The following is a 19621-nucleotide window of genomic DNA, read 5'->3' as shown; positions in this document are numbered from 1 at the left end:
GATTGCAGTTGAGGCATCCCACAGCCAGCTCCGCCTCCTGCAGCACCAGGTCCACAGGCACCACCCCATTGAGGTCCAGATAGCCCAGCACATCACTGTGGAGAAGGTTACCACTCATATCAAACCAATGCACTTTTCAATGCATCTATGTTTGCCATTCACAGTTCTGTAATGTGTGTAATTACACGTCACAATTTCATAATTCATAATTGTATTACAAAAAAACCAATAGCTATTCCATGGTCTAAACAGGTATAATGATTGCTATTCCATGGTCTAAACAGGTATAATGATTGCTATTCCATGGTCTAAACAGGTATAATGATTGCTATGCCATGACCTAAACAGGTATAATGATTGCACATCAGATTTTCATGTGAGCAGCTGACCTGTAGGCGTGCAGCATGCTGGGTCTGAAGGCAGCGCTGATGCCCGCTCCACACTTCTCACACTGGGCAGTACACGCCAGCCGCCCGCTCAGAGTCAGGTCCGACGCCACCTTACACCTGCAGCCAGAGACACAAGGGCTTACTATAGCTCTAATGCCAACATATAGACAATCTGACAAAAACAATAACACTACACCTGTACCCAGAGAGACAAGGGGTACGTTCCAATATGCGACCTTGCCTCCTGCACTTGTGCTTGTGTCCTCGTACCAGGAAGTAATATGTCATGATGACATCACTGACAACAGCATTATATTTCAATATCTTGCAAAAGCTCAATTGTAGAGTCTTTTTCTCATTTGCAATTGGGATGGTGAATGAAAAACAGTCCCTCAAAAGTTGCTGTGGTAAGGCTGACAGCTGGGAAACTTTATCGTTTTGTCCACGGAGGAGGGGCCAGGAGGCGGGACGAGGAGACAAGCACAAGTGGAAGAGGCAAGGTCGCATATAGTAACGCACGACTCAAGAACTTCATATAGTTCTTGATTAAAGATTTCCATGGTTCGACACCTAAGAGGCCAATGAGCAACAGCCCCCAAAAGTTACTTCTACTGTGAATACACAGACAATCTGGCAAAAATCAATGAAATTACAATTTGTTTAATTCTTTGTGTGTGTGTGTGTGTGTGAGTGTGTGTGTGTGTGTGTGTGTGTGTGTGTGTGTGTGTGTGTGTGTGTGTGTGTGTACAGTACAGTACAGTATACAGTATATCCTACCTGCTGCACTGCAGTGAGACGGTGAGCTGTCGTGCCACCACGGTGGCCGTCCCCTCCCCCAGCCTCAGCCCCAGGAGCTTCACCTCCGTCCCCTTCCTCCGCTCGCCGCTCTTCACGTTCTCCACCTTCCGACTGTTGCCCTCCTCATCCTCCTCCTCATCCTCATCCTCTTCGTCCTCTTCATCCTCATCTTCCTCTTCATCATCGTCGCTCCCTGCTCCAGCCTGGTCTCTGTCCTCCAGCCCCCCTTGCTCTGAGGCGGTGGGGGAGTCTGGGGAGGCGTCTGGGCCGGATGTGGACGAGAACTGGGGGTCCTGCTTTAACACGGCCGCCTGGAGCTGCTCGTAAGGCACGAACTGGATGCCGGCTCTCTCCGCCTCCACATCCTTCTTCAGCTGTGGAGAGAGATACGCAGTGGAGAGCAGTCAGTAGGGGGATAGGTTGGACTGAGAGTTCGAAACGTCGTGCCATTACATTTTTGGGAGCATCAAACAGTGTTGCGGACCTTTATTTTCCTTTCAGTTGTCTTATGTTTGATCCAGCACCTGTACTACTGATGTATGCGCATTCGCTGACTTTTTGGATTGGATAGAAGGAATACCCAGTACAGTATGGGGGAGGAAACAATGGAGAAGGAATGATGAAGAAAGAGAGAAGAAGGGGGGAGGAAATGGGGGAGGAAAGGGGAGGAAATGGAGAGAAGGAGGGAGGAAACATCCTTCTTCAGCTGTGGAGAGAGATACGCAGTGCAATGCAGTCAGTAGGGGATAGAAGGAATATGGGGGATAGAAGAAATACTAAGTGAAGAATTCTTTCACACCTCCTTGGTCAGGTGCGTAGGAGTGGAACCACTGGATCACCAACGTTAAGGCAGAGACAGCTCCCGCAAACTGTTCACATTTGCATGGTTTACTTCAACATTTCGGTCTACATTTTAATTGCTTGAAGGTCAGTAGCCCGAAACGTTGCAGTAAACCATGCAAATGTGAACAGTGTGCGGTAGCTTCCTTGGATAGAAGGAATAACCAGTACAGTGGAACGGGGGAGGAAACAAGGAAGAAGGAATGGTAAAGAAAGAGAGAAGAAGGGGGGAGGACATAGAGAGAAAGAGGAAATGACAGCACGAGAAGGGTGGGGAGACATGCAGAACATCAGTTGGAATGGGGGAAAGAAGGAATACACATAGTAAAGTAGGGGGAAGGAGAGAAATAGTAGGGTGGCTGGAGAAGGGGCAGTTCCAATTAGCACCTGTAACACTGTATATTAAAGCCACGGTATTCAACTTTTGTTTGTTTGGTTCTAACAGGGACCAGAATTACAGTACATGTTCACTACCAAATGCTCGCCAGGCACTTGGCTATCAAGCAACAGACCATGACAAGTCAACACAGTGTTCGATATGACTTTAATTTTGATAGACTTAAAAGGTGCACTGTGCAGGATGGTGGCCAGAGTAGGTATTACAACTATACTGCACATTGCCATTGCCACTGCTATACAGCCTATTGCCAAATTTGATCTTTTGGAGATCTCATGGAGAAAATCCACCACATCATGTATGAAAAGTGCCATTTTCCCAGTCGTAATGAATACTTAGAATTTGACGGTGGTGGTCAGTATTCATGAAAAAGGTAACATTTGTGAATGGGCAGCATGAATTCTGGAAATAAACTGCTAAAAAAATACACAGTACACCTTTAATGTGTCAATGTCCTATTGTCTATATAGAAATGTTATGCTGTTGTTTTTTTGGGGTTTTTTTACATTAAATGTCTAGTTCAGAGATCACAGTTGACAGAGCCGTCCCAAAAAGTCCCAAACCGCCTCAGAGTTCGGCAGCGGGTGCACATGGCGCCCCCGTGTCCTCTGCATGACTCCTGTGCGGGGTCATCGGCCGGGCTACGAGCTACGCAGCAGGCAACAGGGGTGAATCGGGGGGCAGGCCGTGTGGGTCGGGGGAAAGCACACAAAACTGCTCTTCTCTGCTGCGACACCATTACGCCATCGAGGGACAGTTCACACTGCCCGATGGATGAACTCGACAGGTAAACTTCTGTCAGCGTATTTGCAGGGCATTGCTCGTCTTCGCCATCGTCGAATGCCTCTACGACTGAATGGAATACCGCACTTTGATTTGCTCAATTAATTTGCACTTGCACACATCACTACCGTGACACCCTAAACACCTTCACCTTCACCTCGTCAAACTTCTATGGCTTTACACATCGACCACAACGGGTCCTTTGCAGACCCCTCCCCGTCTCTCTCCCAATTCGCTTCCTTTCCACCTCTCACACTGTCCTATTGAAATAAAGTCGAAAAAAAAAACCCATTTTTTCAGAAAAAAAGTACCACTGTACCATAAGTACAGTTTATTTAAGAGACAGCGATGTGAGATTAATGTTTTTTTATTTATCGAGTGCCTTCAACACCATCCAGCCACTCGTGCTGAAAGACAAACTGCTGCAGATTGGAGTGGAAACAGGACTGGTGACCTGGATATGGGACTACTTCACTGGAAGGCCCCAGTTTGTCAGGCTAGGCAACCACACATCTCAAACAGTAGTCAACAACACTGATGTGCCACAAGGAATGGTGCTCTCCCGGGTGTTGTTCACCCTATACACCTCCGACTTCAGTTACAACATTAAAACCTGCCAAATGCAGAAGAAGCTGGTAGAGAACTTCGTCAGATGGTGTCGGAACAATCAGTTGCAGCAGAATGCCACCAAAACAAAGGAGGTGGTGGTTGACTTCAGAAGGACCAGCCCACCAATGGTGCCAGTCTCTATTGAGGGGGAAACAGTGGAGACAGTCTGCACCTATATTCATGGAGACTGACCAGTAGAGCTGATTGACATTTTATAATAATGAATAATAACATAAATGGTACAAAAGCTCATAAGAACAGGTAGCCTGAACGAAACAACTGCTCAGTTGAACGAAACATCTGCATGGTCTGAATGAAACGTCTGGATGGGTTGAAGGAAACGTCTTTATGGTGAAAGAAACATCCGCTAACGAAACGGCCATCGAACAAATCGACCTGTAATCTTTGAACCATAGTCAAACCTTGGTTAAACCATAGTCACGAACCATGCCCCAAAAAACAGGAAAACCATGAATAACCATGGTTCATTTTTTAAGGGAATTTGTGCAGCACGTACAGCACATCATGCAGGCAGTGGATCAGGGCAAGGCAAACAAACCCCTACTGTCTTGTTTCTGCGACAGAGTTGTATAATCGAGGGACAGTTCATGCTGGCCTATGGATGAACCCTGATAGGTAAACTCTGAATCAACTTGACACCCCCCCCCTTGCCTTCAACACCATTACTTAGAAATTAAGTTATGACAGCAAAAGAAAGTTGGCCATCTTGGAAGTGTTGGTCTCCAAAATGTATTCGGTTCATATACCTATTTTAGACCATTTAAGACTTTTAAGATTGCCATAGGCAACTTTCAAGTGTTCTTTGTATTGGCCTTGCAGCTCTGCAGGAGTAGTCAATCTTGGATTCAATCTGCTGATTGATTAGGTGGTCTGACTATCTTGCAGTACTGCAATACTGCTTGGTTCATTTCTTGCCCCGATGAAGACGTAATAGCTGCCCAAAACATGTTGGCAGTAATTTTAATTCTTCGAGTTGAACCATGAACTAGCCTTTACATTAAAGCGGTTTTATCCTAGAAGAGTGCCTTGGCATCCTGCTTTTTTTGTTACCCATTTTAGAGTGTTGGTACAAATCCATTTCAGGGGAAAAGCACACATTTCTGAGGGTCTGTGGGACAATGTTATGTCATCATAGAGTTCGCACTGCCCGATGGATGAACTTGACAGGAGTAGGACCCGTAGCAGCAGAACAGACACATGCTTATCTACCTGCCGACCTTGGTCATGGGTCCCTTCATGCTTACTGCACTGGGTGACAGAGAGAGTGTGTGTGTGAGAGTGTGTGAGTGCGTGTGTCTGTGTGTGTGTGTGTGTGCGATCGTGTGTGTGTGTGTGATCGTGTGTGTGTGTGTGTGTGTGTGTGTGTGTGTGTGTGTGTGTGTGTGTGTGAGAGTGTGTGAGTGCGTGTGTCTGTGTGTGTGGTCGTGTGTATGTGTGTGTGTCAGGGCTTGACATTGGCGCACACAAGAACAGTAGCGGACGTCCATTTACTTTTACGGCACCCACAAAGAGAAGTTGCTCCACGCTTGCAAAGATATATGATTATTTTGATTTTAGACCATGGGAAGGCCTGCCTCATGAGCCATGAAGTGTTTATCACTGATTCTTGAGAAAGTGGCTAAAACAGGTTGTAATGTTGACAGAATAAAACAAAGTGAATTACAAAATTATATGGTATATCCTCGTAGACTAAGGTCTTGGCTTTTCAGAAATGCACAAGGCCAATCTCCCCATTATGTATTTTTTTCAGAAATCAGGCTTTTCTCCGATCATACCTTGTTTTTTGTCAACACCGTCAGACACAATTAAAAGTTATTAGAATTGTATTGATTTGGTTGCATATGTATCTGGAGTTTTTAAGTGATTATGTGTATTTTTTGGTTCACACATATGCCTTTAAATGTTGAAAATTCACTTTTGTTCTATTTTAATACTGTTTCATGTGTTCTAATTTTAAAATATGTACCGTCATACGATGCTTACTTAACGCCTAAATACAACAAACAATTTTTTTGTAATTTCACAAATATTCGTGTAGGCTTAGATTGGCTATTACTTTGATATTTCAACAACTCCTAAGGAAAATGTTGTAAGTACATTCCTTTAAAATGTCCAAAACTCCTTCTTACGGTGGTGACTTAAGAACTGACGGTGGTGACAGTAATCTGAGAGTGGTGAAAGTGGCCAAATTAGTACCTGCATTTAGCAAAATAAATAGCCCTCTCAAGTCAATGGCATCTTGCATAAACACTTTATTTTTGTGTGTGCACAGTATGAGCATGTGTTTTTACTTCATTAGCTAGATTATCTAGGAAGTAAGCCACTGGTTGTTGAAAATGTGGTAAAAACAGCTTTTAAGTTGTTCAAATCCAAAATATAGATGTGTATTATCATAGATGTAGGTCTTGGCTGTGCAGTGAATGCATTGGCCAAGCTCCCCATGTTTAACATTTTTCATAAAATGGGCTCTTTCTTGTTTTGTCAACAGCGGCAGACAGAATTAGAAGTAAAAACACATGTTTACTGTATTAAAGTGAATTACTTTAACAATTCATGTAGATACTTATTGCATGCATATTCTTAAAACATGTCAAAAACACGTAAAACATGTGTTTTTTGGTGAACTCCATCAGATGTCACCACCGTCAGGTTTTCTGACAAAAAAACCTCCAAATGCACCTCAGTGGTGGCTAGAGTATCATTTTGGATCACAATTATTACTAACATGCCTAGTAATGTTTCATTAACCAGCACAATTTAGTAAAATATGGAACAACATGATGAGCAGAACAAAATCTGACGGTGGTGACATCTGACGGTGTGAGACAAAAAAACACTCTTTTAAATATTATGCATTGTTTGTTCACATTAGCCATTTCATTTTCGCTCTGTTTCTTGGGTGCTTCATACCTTTTCTGAAAAAAAATATATTTATTAACATTAATGTAATACAATACTATTAAAACCCCCGACGGTGTTGACAGTTTATGGTTGGGACAGTACCAGTGTCCAAACAAATTAACAAATTGAGGACAAAATAATAAACTTACAGGAGCTTCAGTGATGGTGAAGTAGACAGTAGAGCTAAAGGTTTGAAAAGGGGTCCTCAGTAATGAAAAGGACCTTGTGCATACCTGATTTTATTGTCTTTTAGAAAAAATCTGACGGTGGTGACCAATATGCTGGACACATTTTGAGCAATCAGTAAATAATAGTAAATATTGTTTTACATCCACTATGTGCACATCTGTAGAACCACTTTAATATGGTCTTCCACATCATGGTGATATTGTTCAATTCTGTTAGTGATTTTTGTATTTTAAGTCAATTGAAATGATGATGCCAGTCCTTGGGACAGGCGTTTTTACAGGGTGTGGACAGGTTTATAGCCATGAAAAGTAATAAAATTACACTTAAATATTTCAAACAACTGTGTATTCGTGTGACAGACCCCTTGGCTATTACCTGGGTTCATTTTGTTTGTGAAAATTTAGTTGATTTTCAACAGAATTAATATTTTACTGCAGGGACATGTTTTTGCTAAACTTTCAAGAATCAGTGTTATTTAACATTTAATGTTTATTTTTTAAATCAAAAATGCCTTACATTTTGCCCCATTTTGCCACCACATGAAAGCAGACAAAATTTCCCTTCAGATGATACCCAATACATTAGTCACTGCGTGTATTCGTGCGTGCGTGCGTGCGTGCGTGTGTGCGTGCGTGCGTGCGTGCGTGCGTGCGTGCGTGCGTGCGTACCTTCCTGGCCCCCTCGGTGAAGAGCCTCTCCATGCTGCGGTCCAGCCAGCGTAGAAAGGGCCTGAAGAGCAGCTCCACTTTCCCCATCAGCTGGTTGGTGGCGTGCTTGGCCTGGAGCCACTCTGTGGACGCCTGCTGCACATGCCTGACCAGGGAAAAGCAGATTCCATAAATGCCTGACCACCGAAAGCATTTTTTTTGGGTCTTTTACGGCTTTATTTGACAGGACAGTGAAGGTGGTGACAGGAAGTGAGTGGAGAGAGAGAGAGACGGGGAAGGGCCGGCAAAGGACACGGATTGGGATTCAAACCCGGGTCAGCCCAATGGTAGACGACCTACCGGTTGGCCACGGCAGGGCCTCTGCATATTCCATAAGTGCCTGACAACCGAAAGCATATTCAATAAAAGTGCCTGACCGGGGCATGAGGAACACGCATAATGAAATTTGTGCTCCATAGGTGATAAGAAGGGCTCTAAATTAACACCCGCAAACCGGCCAAATGTTGGTGAAAATTTTCCCCATCAGCTGGTTGGTGGCGTGCTTGGCCTGCAACCACTCTGTGGACGCCTGCTGCACGTGCCTTAAATTAGGGTTGTAAATAATGATCGAAATGTATCGATATATCGCTATAATCTGAGGATTGAATCAAATCGCATCGTGTCGTGGAGCATTCTCTAGTATCGAAAATAATCGAATCGCTGAGCCCCTTCCCAATGCCCTGGCTCCATAACAAAATAGAAGTGGAAAAGTAATTGGAAAAAAGTCTCGAATCGAATCGAATCGTATTGTATCGTATTGTATCGTATCGTGGGGCATTCTTAAGTATGGAAAATAATTGAATCGAATCACATCGAATAATAAGTAAGGGTTAACGTTCGGCGAGAAGGTCGCTACCGTGGAATAGCAGCACGACAGAGAGAATCTTTAGTAGTTCTGAAGTGCTGCTATTCCACAAAGCGACCGACTCGCCGAAAGTTAACCCGCTTATTATATGGATATACTTAAATGATTCACACATGGCGGGGACATTTCTTTAGGCCTATTTAATGTTAAGTCTATTATAGTTTTTAATGTCAAAAGATTGTTGCTGCGCAAAACAAAACAGTGCCGAACACCGCTAGGCAACAGCTAGGTAGCCAGGACCACAGGTGTTGTCTATCACAGCAGCTGATTAGAGTCTTGTTGAAAAGTCGCTTTAGCAGTGAAAAGTCTTGTTGCCATTGACAGCGGTCTGTTATAGACCAACCCGTCCGTTATCGAAAAATAACAGACGTGCGAACGTTGGGGAGCCCCGTTGAAATGAATGGAGCATTCGACCGATGACGTCGCACCATATAATAAGTAAGGGTTAACGTTCGGCGAGAAGGTCGCTACCGTGGAATAGCAGCACGACAGAGAGAATCTTTAGATCCCGACGCGGAGCGGAACTTTCACAAAGCGACCGACTCGCCGAAAGTTAACCCGCTTATTATATGGATATACTTAAATGATTCACACATGGCGGGGACATTTCTTTTAGCCTGACGAGTCAGAAGTATTAAGGTCTGGCTTCTCGCCAGGCTACATTTCTTTAGGCCTATTTAGGTGCTGTTTCCACGCAGCCGGATATTTTTTAATGCGGATATTTTTTTCAACCGTTGTCATTTTCACGGTCCTGTTTCCACGTCTCCGGATATTTTAAAGCCAGATATTTTTTTCTCCGCTTGGAGATTCGCAGGTTTTTTTTTTTTTTTACGCACCAAAAGGTTATCGTAGGTTTATGTGTGTGTGTTTACGTTTGGTCAACGCTGCAGGGGCATAGAGCCTAATAACAGGCCAAATAGCCTGCCTATTGTCGGCCTTACAGGCTAATAATAAATAGGCCTAATAAAATGAATAATGAAATAATAATATAACCCATAACATTATAAATAATAATAATAATAATAATAATAATAATAATAGCCTAATAATAATAATAATTGGCCTAATAAACACAATGGCGGGATTCCATTCCAGGCGCGAGACTCACTAGGCGGCAAAATAGATAAAGGCATTGTTAAAAGGTAGGCTAATAACGGTCAGTCTCGCGGATCATCATCAGGAAAGATGGCGAAAAATTCATTTATGTGGACTGATGACGAAGTGGAATTGCTGCTGTCAGTGACACTGCAATACAAATGCGAAAAAACTGAAGAGGGCACTGACTGGGAGACAGTGCACTCAAAATACCCAGACATATTGCAGGTATTTCTGGAGAAATATCCAGGAGAAGAGGAGGCCGCGAGGATGGGGAAAGAATTCCCACACCCTAAGGACAGCATGAACAAGCAAATTATCATCACGAAATTGAAAGCCATCAGGGCGAAGTATCGGGATGCGGTTAATTCCGGGAGGAAGAGTGGTCATGGGCGAGTGGTGTTGTTTTTTTATGAGTTATGCCATGAAATATGGGGAGGCTCGCCGGCAACACAGAGTATTGAAATGGGTCTTGAGTCCAGTGACATAAATGCTGCCGTGAGTGATGTGGTGGAGACATCGGGTCAAGAGGACGACACATCCGAGGCAGAAGCCAATGTCCATCAGCGACGGAATTTGCTGCAGGTAAGATAACCTCCTACGCCTATCGATAGGCCTACACCTGACAGGCAGACTTTTACCTTCTGGTTGGTGGGCACAAACAACTGAATTATCCGAATAGGTCCGTAGACGACACTTTCAGGTGTTCCCACACTAGGCCCTATATGCAAACCCAGAGGCTATCGAGATTATGAGTTCAGCCTAGCCTCTGTGTGTTTCTTGCGTTGACGTTATTGTAAGCCTATTGTTGTGGGTGCGCGCGCGTAGGCTACAGGCCAGGTCTAGTGTGTGTGTGTGTGTGTGTGTGTGTGTGTGTGTGTGTGTGTGTGTGTGTGTGTGTGTTAGCCTACTGTCAATCAACATTTTTAGATTCATGAAAAATCTTAAGGCACTCCAAACCAACAAGCCGTAAATTGCATCGCGTTGATACCACTCAAGTTCAAGTTGGAGACGTCACACCTACTTTTGAAGTTGCAGCTTTATCTCAGGCATGTGGGCCATGGGGAGACCTAAATGTGGCCTTTATTTGTGCGTTATGAAGGTTTCCACTAACTAAGCATATTAATTTAGAATGTGTAGGCCTAGGTGCATCATTTATTTATTTAGGTCAGTTTCCGCGGCACCCCTGGGGGTTGAGAAACACTGCGCACACCGTTAAACACTTTTGGACTCACTAGGCAATATGCGCAAACATCGCACTTAGGCTACTGGACTGGTGGTTTAAGCGAACCTGTGTTAACAACTTTTTCACATGAAGAGTTCAGATGCAAAACCCCCTCCAGTTCTGAAGACCTGCACTTCTGTATATTTTAGGGAACCCCGTTGTTGATTTGGTTTACAATCATGTACTTGATAATAAATATAGCCTACATATTTAAATAACAGGAATACAATTTAAAAATATATACAATTTTGATAGATTTGTATTAGGCCTACATAAAAATGAATTATGAAATATTTCTGAAAAGGCACTTAGGGGGGTTTGCACCTGAACTCTTCACATAGGCCTTGGCCTACATTGCATTTGACCTGTTCCACAACCATTGTTATGATTTATGGTCTCACTCTGTGTGTGTGTGTGTGTGTGTGTGTGTGTGTGTGTGTGTGTGTGTGTGTGTGTGTGTGTGTGTGTGTGTGTGTGTGTGTGTTACAGGCAAAACTGAAAGGTTACAAACATGACAAGCTAAAAAGGAGATGCCCCGAAAACAATGACGAGGACATGGAGCTGAAGAGACGAATGGTCAATCTGATGGAGAAGACACAGTCTGCCAATATGGACTGCATGAATAAAATATCTGCCAACATTGGCCAGCTCACCTCTTCAATCACAGAAGGGTTTTCTCTCCTGAGACAAGCTATGCCACCTCCCATGCAACATCCCATGCGTACCCATTTGCGATCACCAACCATTGCACACTTCCCTCATACCTCATACTTCCAAACACCACCCACTTTACATATGCAACCACACACACCACCCCACTCAACACCTTCAATGTCAACAGGATCACATTTCTCTTATGTGCGGTCCTTGAATTCTGATGATATCGACCTAGTTTGAATTTGATATAGGCCTAGTTTACTTAGAAATATAGGCTACAGTATGCATAGTCTATTAATACAGGCTATGGCCTGTTGCACTTGCTGAATGCACTGTTATTTCTGTTTATTGTTGATGTATAAACCACTAAGCCTAGGAATTAATAGATGGCCGTAATACAAAGGTTTAACCTAGAAGTGGGAATAAGTTGTCACACTGCTGTTACATTAATTTGAATGGAATTACATTGAGTTGAACTTTTGTTTGTGTGCAAAAACAGAGAAATGAATAGATGGAATGAATAGCCGTAATGCAAAGTATAACCTAGAAGTGGAAATAAGTTGTCACACTTCTGTTATGAATTTGAATGGAAAACAAAGGTTGGCATAGGCCTTCGCTCACTTTTGTCAATGTGTTTATTAAATATACAGAATGAAATAAATAAATGGACATAACGAGGCTTAATAGTATGTCATCTTTCAAACGTTTTAACATGGAAAACAGAAATATACATGCTGTAGGCCTAATGTGCACTATCATGACATGTCTTGTTACCAAACTGCTTAAAGAACAGAGGAATGAAGTATAGAGCAAAAAAAGAAATAAAACATCAACTCATGGACTGATACTGGATCAGAAAGGAGTATAGGCTAGACCATTTAGCAAGAAGTAATGAATGAATGACATTTCTTGAAAATAATATTTGCCTAATTCGTAAATAGACGTTAGGCCTATGCATTACGCACGTACAGCACTAAAACTGCGGTCTGGATTTGACTTGGAGTAAAAAATAAAATAAAAAAGCAACCTGCACAGGTCCAATCTAATTTCTATGCAACTTGTAGGACTAGGGGTCCAGATATTTCGCCAGCACGTCCCTGACTCTCTTCCCTTCAGCAGCTGCAGACGCAGTTTCGTAGTGCGTCCTTGTGGTGGGCTGACTTTCCCTCTCTAGCTGTACGCTTTGCATCACCATATTCTCTGCAACCCGGTCTTTGCGAGATTCGCAATAATTGTGCAGAACAAAACAGCTATAAATTACTTTAGGCAAATCGACCAAGTTTATGTCCATTGCCCTGCGAAGCGCTCCGAAGCGCGCCTTCAAACGACCAAAAGCGCATTCAATTACCATCCGGCCTCGACACAGGGACATACCAAAGTACTGTTCATGGGCATTACAGCCACCGTTTGCATACTCCTTTATCAAATAAGGAAGTATTGGGTACGCAGGGTCTGCGAGCAAACAAATTGGAATGGGCTCTTCATCCAAAACTATTCTCTTTCTTAGTTCGGGTATCTGGCCGTTCTTGAATTTGGCATTCAGCTCAGAATTGGTGAATACACGCGCATCGTGCACACTCCCTGGCCACTTTATGACCACATCCATGAACTCTTGTTTATAATTGCAAGCAGCCTGCACATTCAGAGTGTATTTGCCCTTTCTATTTATGAAGTCCGTTGAGTGGAATGCCGGGCGTCTAATTTCAATGTGAGTACCGTCAACGGCTCCAAAGCACTGTGGCATCCCGTGCGCACGTAGAAAGTTGGTTACCAGTTCCTCTGCCTCTGCATCGGTTTCTGGGAGACGAATATATCTCGGGCCAAGATGAAGGGTTATGGCTTCACACACCTGTCGAACAATTCTTGAGACGCTTGTACGAGACAAGCCAAACGAGTTTGCTGTCTTCCTCAGTCTGCCTTCGTCACTTAGGTAATAAAGTGTGCAGGCTACCTTTTTCAACACGCCGACTGGAGAGCGCATTACTGTTGGAGTCCCCGTTATGTAGGGTCGCAGCATGTCCGCGAGGTCCACCAGAGATGACCTGGACATTCGGAAGTTTTCTTTCCACTCCGAATCGACGACAATACCTGCTTCAAAATTGTCCCACCACTGGCTGGTGCGACCCGGTCTGACCCAGAATTTGCGCCTCGGCCTCTGGCGTAATTGTTGACGCTGACCAGTTGTTGACAGCATGTGATAAAGCGGAGTGGCATGCTGTGCTCCCGTTGCAATTAAATAATGCAAGACGGCCAAATTTAACTCAAGAATTGCACATAAGGACAAAAGCCAGGTAAACAATACACAGGGTAAAGCTTGGTCGTCCGCCATGTTTAGGGTATGTGGGTTAATGACGTTATCTCTGCGGATAAAAAAATATGCGGATAAAAAAAATCCAGTTGCAAAATATCATCTCTACTGCGTTTTTTTAAATATCCGCAGGTGCTCACGAAACCTCCGGCTACGTGGAAACAAATGGCCAAAACAGGTGCGCTTACTAAAATACCCGGCTACGTGGAAACAGCACCTTAATGTTAAGATTGTTGCTGCGCAAAACCAGAGAAATTAGAACACAGGGAGAAGGCTCAGTCTCATTGGTTCCCATTGTAGCCAGTTAGCTTTGCATGCATACTGCAGTAACGAGCGTAGGCCAGTCCTTCATGTGGGAAAATGTATGGAATGGAAAGGGGAACCCATGCTAAATACATTGCTACGGCCATTTCCAGTCACAAATATTATCAACAAAACATTCCTGGTAAGCACTATGACTGTTGTTTAACAATAGGCTGTATTGACAAATCGTTCAGGTGTGTAGTTTTACAGCAGGTTAGAAGATTTCAACCTGTACTCGCTAGCATCGTGCTAATGTTTATGGGTTTGGCCCCATAAAAATTGAGCTTTGTGACTGAGTATATAATAATGTAGTGCCGCAAAATAATCGAAACGCTACTCAAATGGGGTCTTATTATTTCTAGCTTCGAACTTAATATTAATATTTCAGGACAAAAAATTATAAAAAATCACAAAAATTATAATGGTAAAAAACTCCATTGACACCCATTCATTTTGCACTGTCCCGTGGTTAGGGTTAGCCAGTTGTGGCTAGTAGCAAGTTCCGTGAGTGAACAGCCCCTGGCAAAATAAAACAGTGCCGTTGTGGAACACCGCTAACAGCTCGGTAGCCAGGACAACAGGTGTTGTCTATCACAGCAGTTGATTAGAGTCTTGTTGAAAAGTCGCTTTAGCAGTGAAAAGTCTTGTTGCCATTGACAGCGGTCTGTTATAGACCAACCCGTCCGTTATCGAAAAATAACAGACGTGCGAACGTTGGGGAGCCCCGTTGAAATGAATGGAGCATTCGACCGATGACGTCACACCATATAATAAGATATCGATAATGAATTGTATCGTCATGGACGCTGTGATTTACACCCCTAGAAAGCATATTCCATAAGTGCCTGACCACCAAAAGCATATTCCTTTTCTTTTTTTAAGTATTTTCTGGGGGCTTTTCTGCCTTTATTATCACAGGACAGTATGAGAGTAGACGGGAAACGATTGGGAGAACGAGATGGGGCAGGGCCAGGAGATGACCCCGGCCGGATTCGAACTGGGGTCCCCGTGGGCAATGTATGCCCACATGTGGGGGGCTTAGCGTGCTGCGCCACATCGCCCCCACCGAAAGCATATTCAATAAGCGCCTGACCACCGAAAGCATATTCCATAAGCACAGGGCATGAGGGACACAAATAACGGAAATTGTATTCTATAGTTGATAAGCAAGGCTCTAAATTAACAACCGCATACCATCCCACCCGCATACTATTTTCACTGTGGTGGTGAAAATTCGGGTTGGCTGGTAGAAGAGTCAACTAACCAACCACTTTTGACTGGTAAGGAGTGTATGATTGGCTAGTAATCTACAAACCAAATTGGCTAATGATGAAAAAAAGTTAATTTAGAGCCCTGCTGGTAAGGGCATGGGAGGAAACATAATCTATACCACAATAGGGACCACAATGGAAATAAGTCTTTTTTGTGTACTGTTACTGTATATCCCTGTCTATTCCTTGCAATGTATGATTACTGTTTCTATACAATGTTTTTACATCTAATAGACTAAATAAAATCATTCATCATTCATTCATTCATTCATACGTGATCAGGGCATGGAGAACGCATAAAGGAAATAATATTCTACATGTGACAAGTTGCTGTAAAACAAAACTACTGTAAAACAAAACTCTTTGGATAACAGGACCTTGATGAGTGAGAATCGTCATAGAGCTACTGTACTGTGGCAGTACTATGTTGGCATTGTAATCATGATCACCATAGAGCTACTGTACTGTGGCAGTACTATGTTGGCATTGTGTATCATGATCTGCAGTATTTTCTGCTCTCACCTTCCCATGACAGAAGGCAGGTCTTGGTCCAGTGGGACTTCTATTGTAAACACCTGAAACAGCACAATACAAGCCCAATGAAGTAATAAGAACTTGAAAAGCCCATTGATGTATGGCACCTAAGACTATATTAGGGCCACATTAGATGTACTAAATGCATGTGCTCAGGTTGTTCAGAAAGACAAACTGAGTTACTGGCATACTACATCATCATATCTTCTCTTGCAGACAAAGATGGTGTTTTGGTATTTATTGACGTACCTCTTGCGGATAATTGTCGGGAAAGCAAACCATGATGTCCAAATCCTTCAGATCGAAAGGCTGCAAAGAAACATAACAGCTCATTTCCAGTAACTTGTATGCAGCAGGGACTGAAAAAAAACAGCTATCAATATTTCAATCCCAAAAATATTGTGCTTCTGAATGAGATTGAAATCAAATTTATTGCAATTAGTTGGGAAACTATACCTATGCCGTAGCTTGCGACTGGCAGGAGTTACTATATCCCCCAAATCCCCTCAAACCTTGTATTAACATATGAAGCTACTGCCATCTTAACCACTGACTTAATTGATTCTGTTAATGACTCTATAATAGTGTGCTCAGGGCGACCTTGTGGCTAATGCTTGGAACAACATATTCCACCAGTGACCGCTGAATGAACTGTCACTCTCATACAGTCAAACAAGCCCTAGTTCAACAGCGGGGCAACGTAGTCACACACACAGTCAAATAGGCGCTAGTTCAACCAAGGGGCAATAAACCAGACATGGTAGTGCACTATGTTTCACAACACAGAGTGCATGCACGTACCATAAACACTCGGGGTGTGTGTGTGTGTGTGTGTGTGTGTGTGTGTGTGCATGCGCAAGCACACACTTTACCCAGTCGGGATTGGTGGGCTGTTGTTTGTGTGTGTGTATGCGTGCGTATGTGCGTGCATCCTTTTCCAAGTTGAGTGACCTGTACTCTGTGTGTGTGTGTGTGTGCGTGTGTGTGTGTGTGTGCGCCTCCTTTACCTAGTTGGGGTTGGAGACCTGTACGGTGTGTGTGTGTGTGTGTGTGTGTGTGTGTGTGTGTGTGTGTGTGTGTGTGTGTGTCCTTTACCCAGTCGGGATCTGTGGGCTGTACGGTGTGTGTGTGCGTGCGTGCGTGCGTGCGTGCGTGTGTGTGTCCTTTACCCAGTCGGGGTCTGTGGGCTGTACGGTGGCCCGGTAGTAAGTGACCTGGCCGTCCTCCCTCTCCTGCACGATGAGCTTCTCCCTGGGGAAGCGCTTGGTGAGCTGCTGGAGCTCTGTGGAGCGCAGCTGTGTAGCCAGGTCCTCCGTCAGCTCGCTCAGCTTCACCTCCTGCTGCTGCCCCGGGGGCTGGGGACGGCCCACAGGGACCCTGGGCCTAGGACTGGACACAGATGTTCATTGATTGAGTGATCTGACAATTGGATAGGACTGGACAGAGCAGAAGTTCATTGAAGTGAAGTTCCAGAGTGATCTGACAATTGTACACACTGACCCAAATATAGGGGACAAAATCACTCAAACAACTGTAACGTTAATGGACAATGCTGAAATAAATGACCTACTAAATGTCGTGTATCATTAACAATCAATTCCGAAAAAAAAAGGATTTCTTTGTTTTTGCCGTATCACCCAGTCCTACCTCGGTCTGACATGGTTTGCCCCGACATTGTTGGTCTCGGTGGAGGGTGGTGGTGGCAGTGGGTGCTGGTCTGTGACTGGCGGGAAGCGGTCTGGGTGGGCAAAGCGGCACCTGTCCTCCATGGCACAGTAGCCGGAGAGGAAGTAGCGGCATGGCTTCCTGTTTGGTTGCTGACGTGGCGGTGGCGGTCTTGGATGCTGCTGATGCTGCTGATGCTGCTGCTGCTGCTGCGGTTTCTCCTGATTGTGTTGATGCTGCTGCTGCTGCTGCTTACCATGTTGTGGCAGCTGCTGCTGATAGAAAGTGAAATTTAATTTACAAGGCACATTTAAAAAACAGCGTGAACTGACCAAAGTGCTGTGCAGTGTCTGGCTATAAACAATAAAAAGCAAGAAAACACATATTAACTGTGTGGAGGAAGCATGGTGCAAATGGACAAAGACAACTAGGCACAGCAGCCTACACAGTAGCAAACCACTGACAGTAGGTGATCCACGTACATGATGATGGCGTTGATGTTGTTGCTGTTGTGGTTGCTTATGCTGCAGCTGCTCCCTCGACTGACCAGACCTGAAGGCACCTAAGGCCTGGCACGTCTCTTGTCTAGCAGCTGAGTCCTGTGCTCCAGAGGCCACAGGCTGCGGTTCTCCTGGACCCTGGCCCTGCTCTGGCTGGCTGTCTGCCCCAATGGGGGGCTTGTTCTCCAGGGTACTCAGCGCCTGCTTGGCCTCATCTGCCTGGCTCCTCTGGTGCAGGAAGCGGCACCTCTTGCCCCAGTGGCAGTGCCTGCCCTGGGAGTAGAATCGGCACAGTGGCCTGGCCTGGCCCTGGGGGGCTGCTGCTGCTGGGTGTGGATGATGAGGTTGCGAGGAGGGGGCTGCAAGTCCTATGTTCTCCTTCTCTGCCTGGGCGGAAAGTGCGGGTCCTTGCTCGCCAGCATCCATACCTGAAAAACACCCAACCATGATAAAAGCAAACCAATACATCAACAAATATCCTGAAACTACACACTAGACATGTATGACCTCACAGATTCGACAAAGTGGTACTACTTTTCAGTCTCAGATTTCATGTGATGATTGTTGTATGGGAATGGACTGATTCGTACAGCAGCTGATCTACTAACAAGCATGAAGCCAATTGGCAACTTTTATATTCTGGCCAGTAGACACTAGTTATAGCATTAACAGTTAATCGTACAGTGGGATGAATGGTTTTGTGTTGGTCATTTATGATTATTTTGAGTAATGTCTATGACCTGCATCATGAGCCTGTCAGATTCGTGTGACTTGTGGAACTCTGCTGCCCTCTCCCTGTCACAGAGCTTGTTAGGTAGGCCTACAGAACTTACACAGCGCATCTGAACCGTAAATAACTACCGGTACTGTGCACTTACTCCTGGAGATAGTACTTAAGTTACAACTAAGTTAGAATTGCTGCTTTTATTTATTTATTTATTTATTTTATTTAATGGGCCATTGATAAGCTGCATAGTCAATGACGTCTTCATGAGCCTGCATGTCAGATCTGTAGGCTACATTCAGACGCTAAAAATGATGTTTGTGGTTGCACCAGTCAGCTGAAAACACGTGGCTAACCGGATTTCATGGACTTCATGTGGGTGACTTTCCATCTGTGTTTTACTGAAATGTGATTGTGATGTGGTTGTCCACTTCCTTATAGAAATAACCCTGTTGCCATTTTTACAGTGCACCCATGGTTAAGTCTTACATATATAACTTCGGGCTGGGTACAACAGAACGTGGTCACATTATTTAACATCTAGATATGGCAGGAATCAGGGTAGTTTGGACGATGAACACTGAAAATCGTCTGCACCAGCAAGTTGTTTTTAGCAGTAGCAGCCATACCCACACGAGACTGGAATGACAACTCACTGTGGATTGCTATGGAATAGTCCTGATGGCCCACGTAGGCTACTTTTGCTTGGAGAGTCTTTTAAAAGTTCAAACTGTAATAAGTTGAATACAGAAAATCACGATAGAAATGAACTATTTACAAGGCGCAGTTACAAGCAGAATTCCTACATAGCCTCAGTGTGTGCTTCGACCACAGTTTATT

The 19621-nt window shown here is 44.2% G+C and overlaps 2 protein-coding genes across 2 annotated transcripts in view; one reads left to right on the top strand and one right to left on the bottom strand.

The window, feature by feature from the left end:
* The window catches only part of si:dkey-24l11.2 (uncharacterized protein LOC100034462 homolog), a 24750-nt gene extending 5142 nt beyond the window's left edge, over positions 1–19608 (bottom strand). The window contains exons 1-10 of the mRNA XM_063197721.1: positions 19438–19608; positions 18040–18485; positions 17540–17829; positions 17062–17281; positions 16142–16201; positions 15881–15933; positions 7596–7740; positions 1167–1561; positions 390–506; positions 1–95 (exon numbers count right to left, since the gene is read on the bottom strand). The exon at positions 1–95 is cut by the window's left edge and continues 17 nt beyond it. Coding sequence (XP_063053791.1) covers positions 1–95; positions 390–506; positions 1167–1561; positions 7596–7740; positions 15881–15933; positions 16142–16201; positions 17062–17281; positions 17540–17829; positions 18040–18483 — 1819 coding nt within the window. The 5' untranslated portion in view covers positions 18484–18485; positions 19438–19608. The remainder of the gene's footprint in view (positions 96–389; positions 507–1166; positions 1562–7595; positions 7741–15880; positions 15934–16141; positions 16202–17061; positions 17282–17539; positions 17830–18039; positions 18486–19437) is intronic.
* On the top strand, positions 9573–12023 carry LOC134446989 (uncharacterized). Its single transcript, XM_063196275.1, has 2 exons — positions 9573–10179; positions 11309–12023. The coding sequence occupies exons 1-2, from the start codon at positions 9685–9687 to the stop codon at positions 11714–11716; spliced, it is 903 nt and encodes a 300-aa protein (XP_063052345.1). The 5' UTR covers positions 9573–9684; the 3' UTR covers positions 11717–12023.
* Positions 19609–19621: the final 13 nt, after the last annotated feature.

The sequence above is a fragment of the Engraulis encrasicolus genome, chromosome 4 (assembly GCF_034702125.1).
Source record: "Engraulis encrasicolus isolate BLACKSEA-1 chromosome 4, IST_EnEncr_1.0, whole genome shotgun sequence".
Taxonomy (NCBI): domain Eukaryota; kingdom Metazoa; phylum Chordata; class Actinopteri; order Clupeiformes; family Engraulidae; genus Engraulis; species Engraulis encrasicolus.
This window is presented reverse-complemented; position numbering and strand designations above follow the sequence as displayed.

Bases quoted from the DNA above. Each gene is read 5' to 3' on its own strand.
- LOC134446989 (XM_063196275.1), top strand. From the start codon at position 9,685: ATGGCGAAAAATTCATTTATGTGGACTGATGACGAAGTGGAATTGCTG. The intron at 10,180-11,308 runs GTAAGATAACCT...TGTGTGTTACAG, and splicing joins AGCGACGGAATTTGCTGCAG to GCAAAACTGAAAGGTTACAA.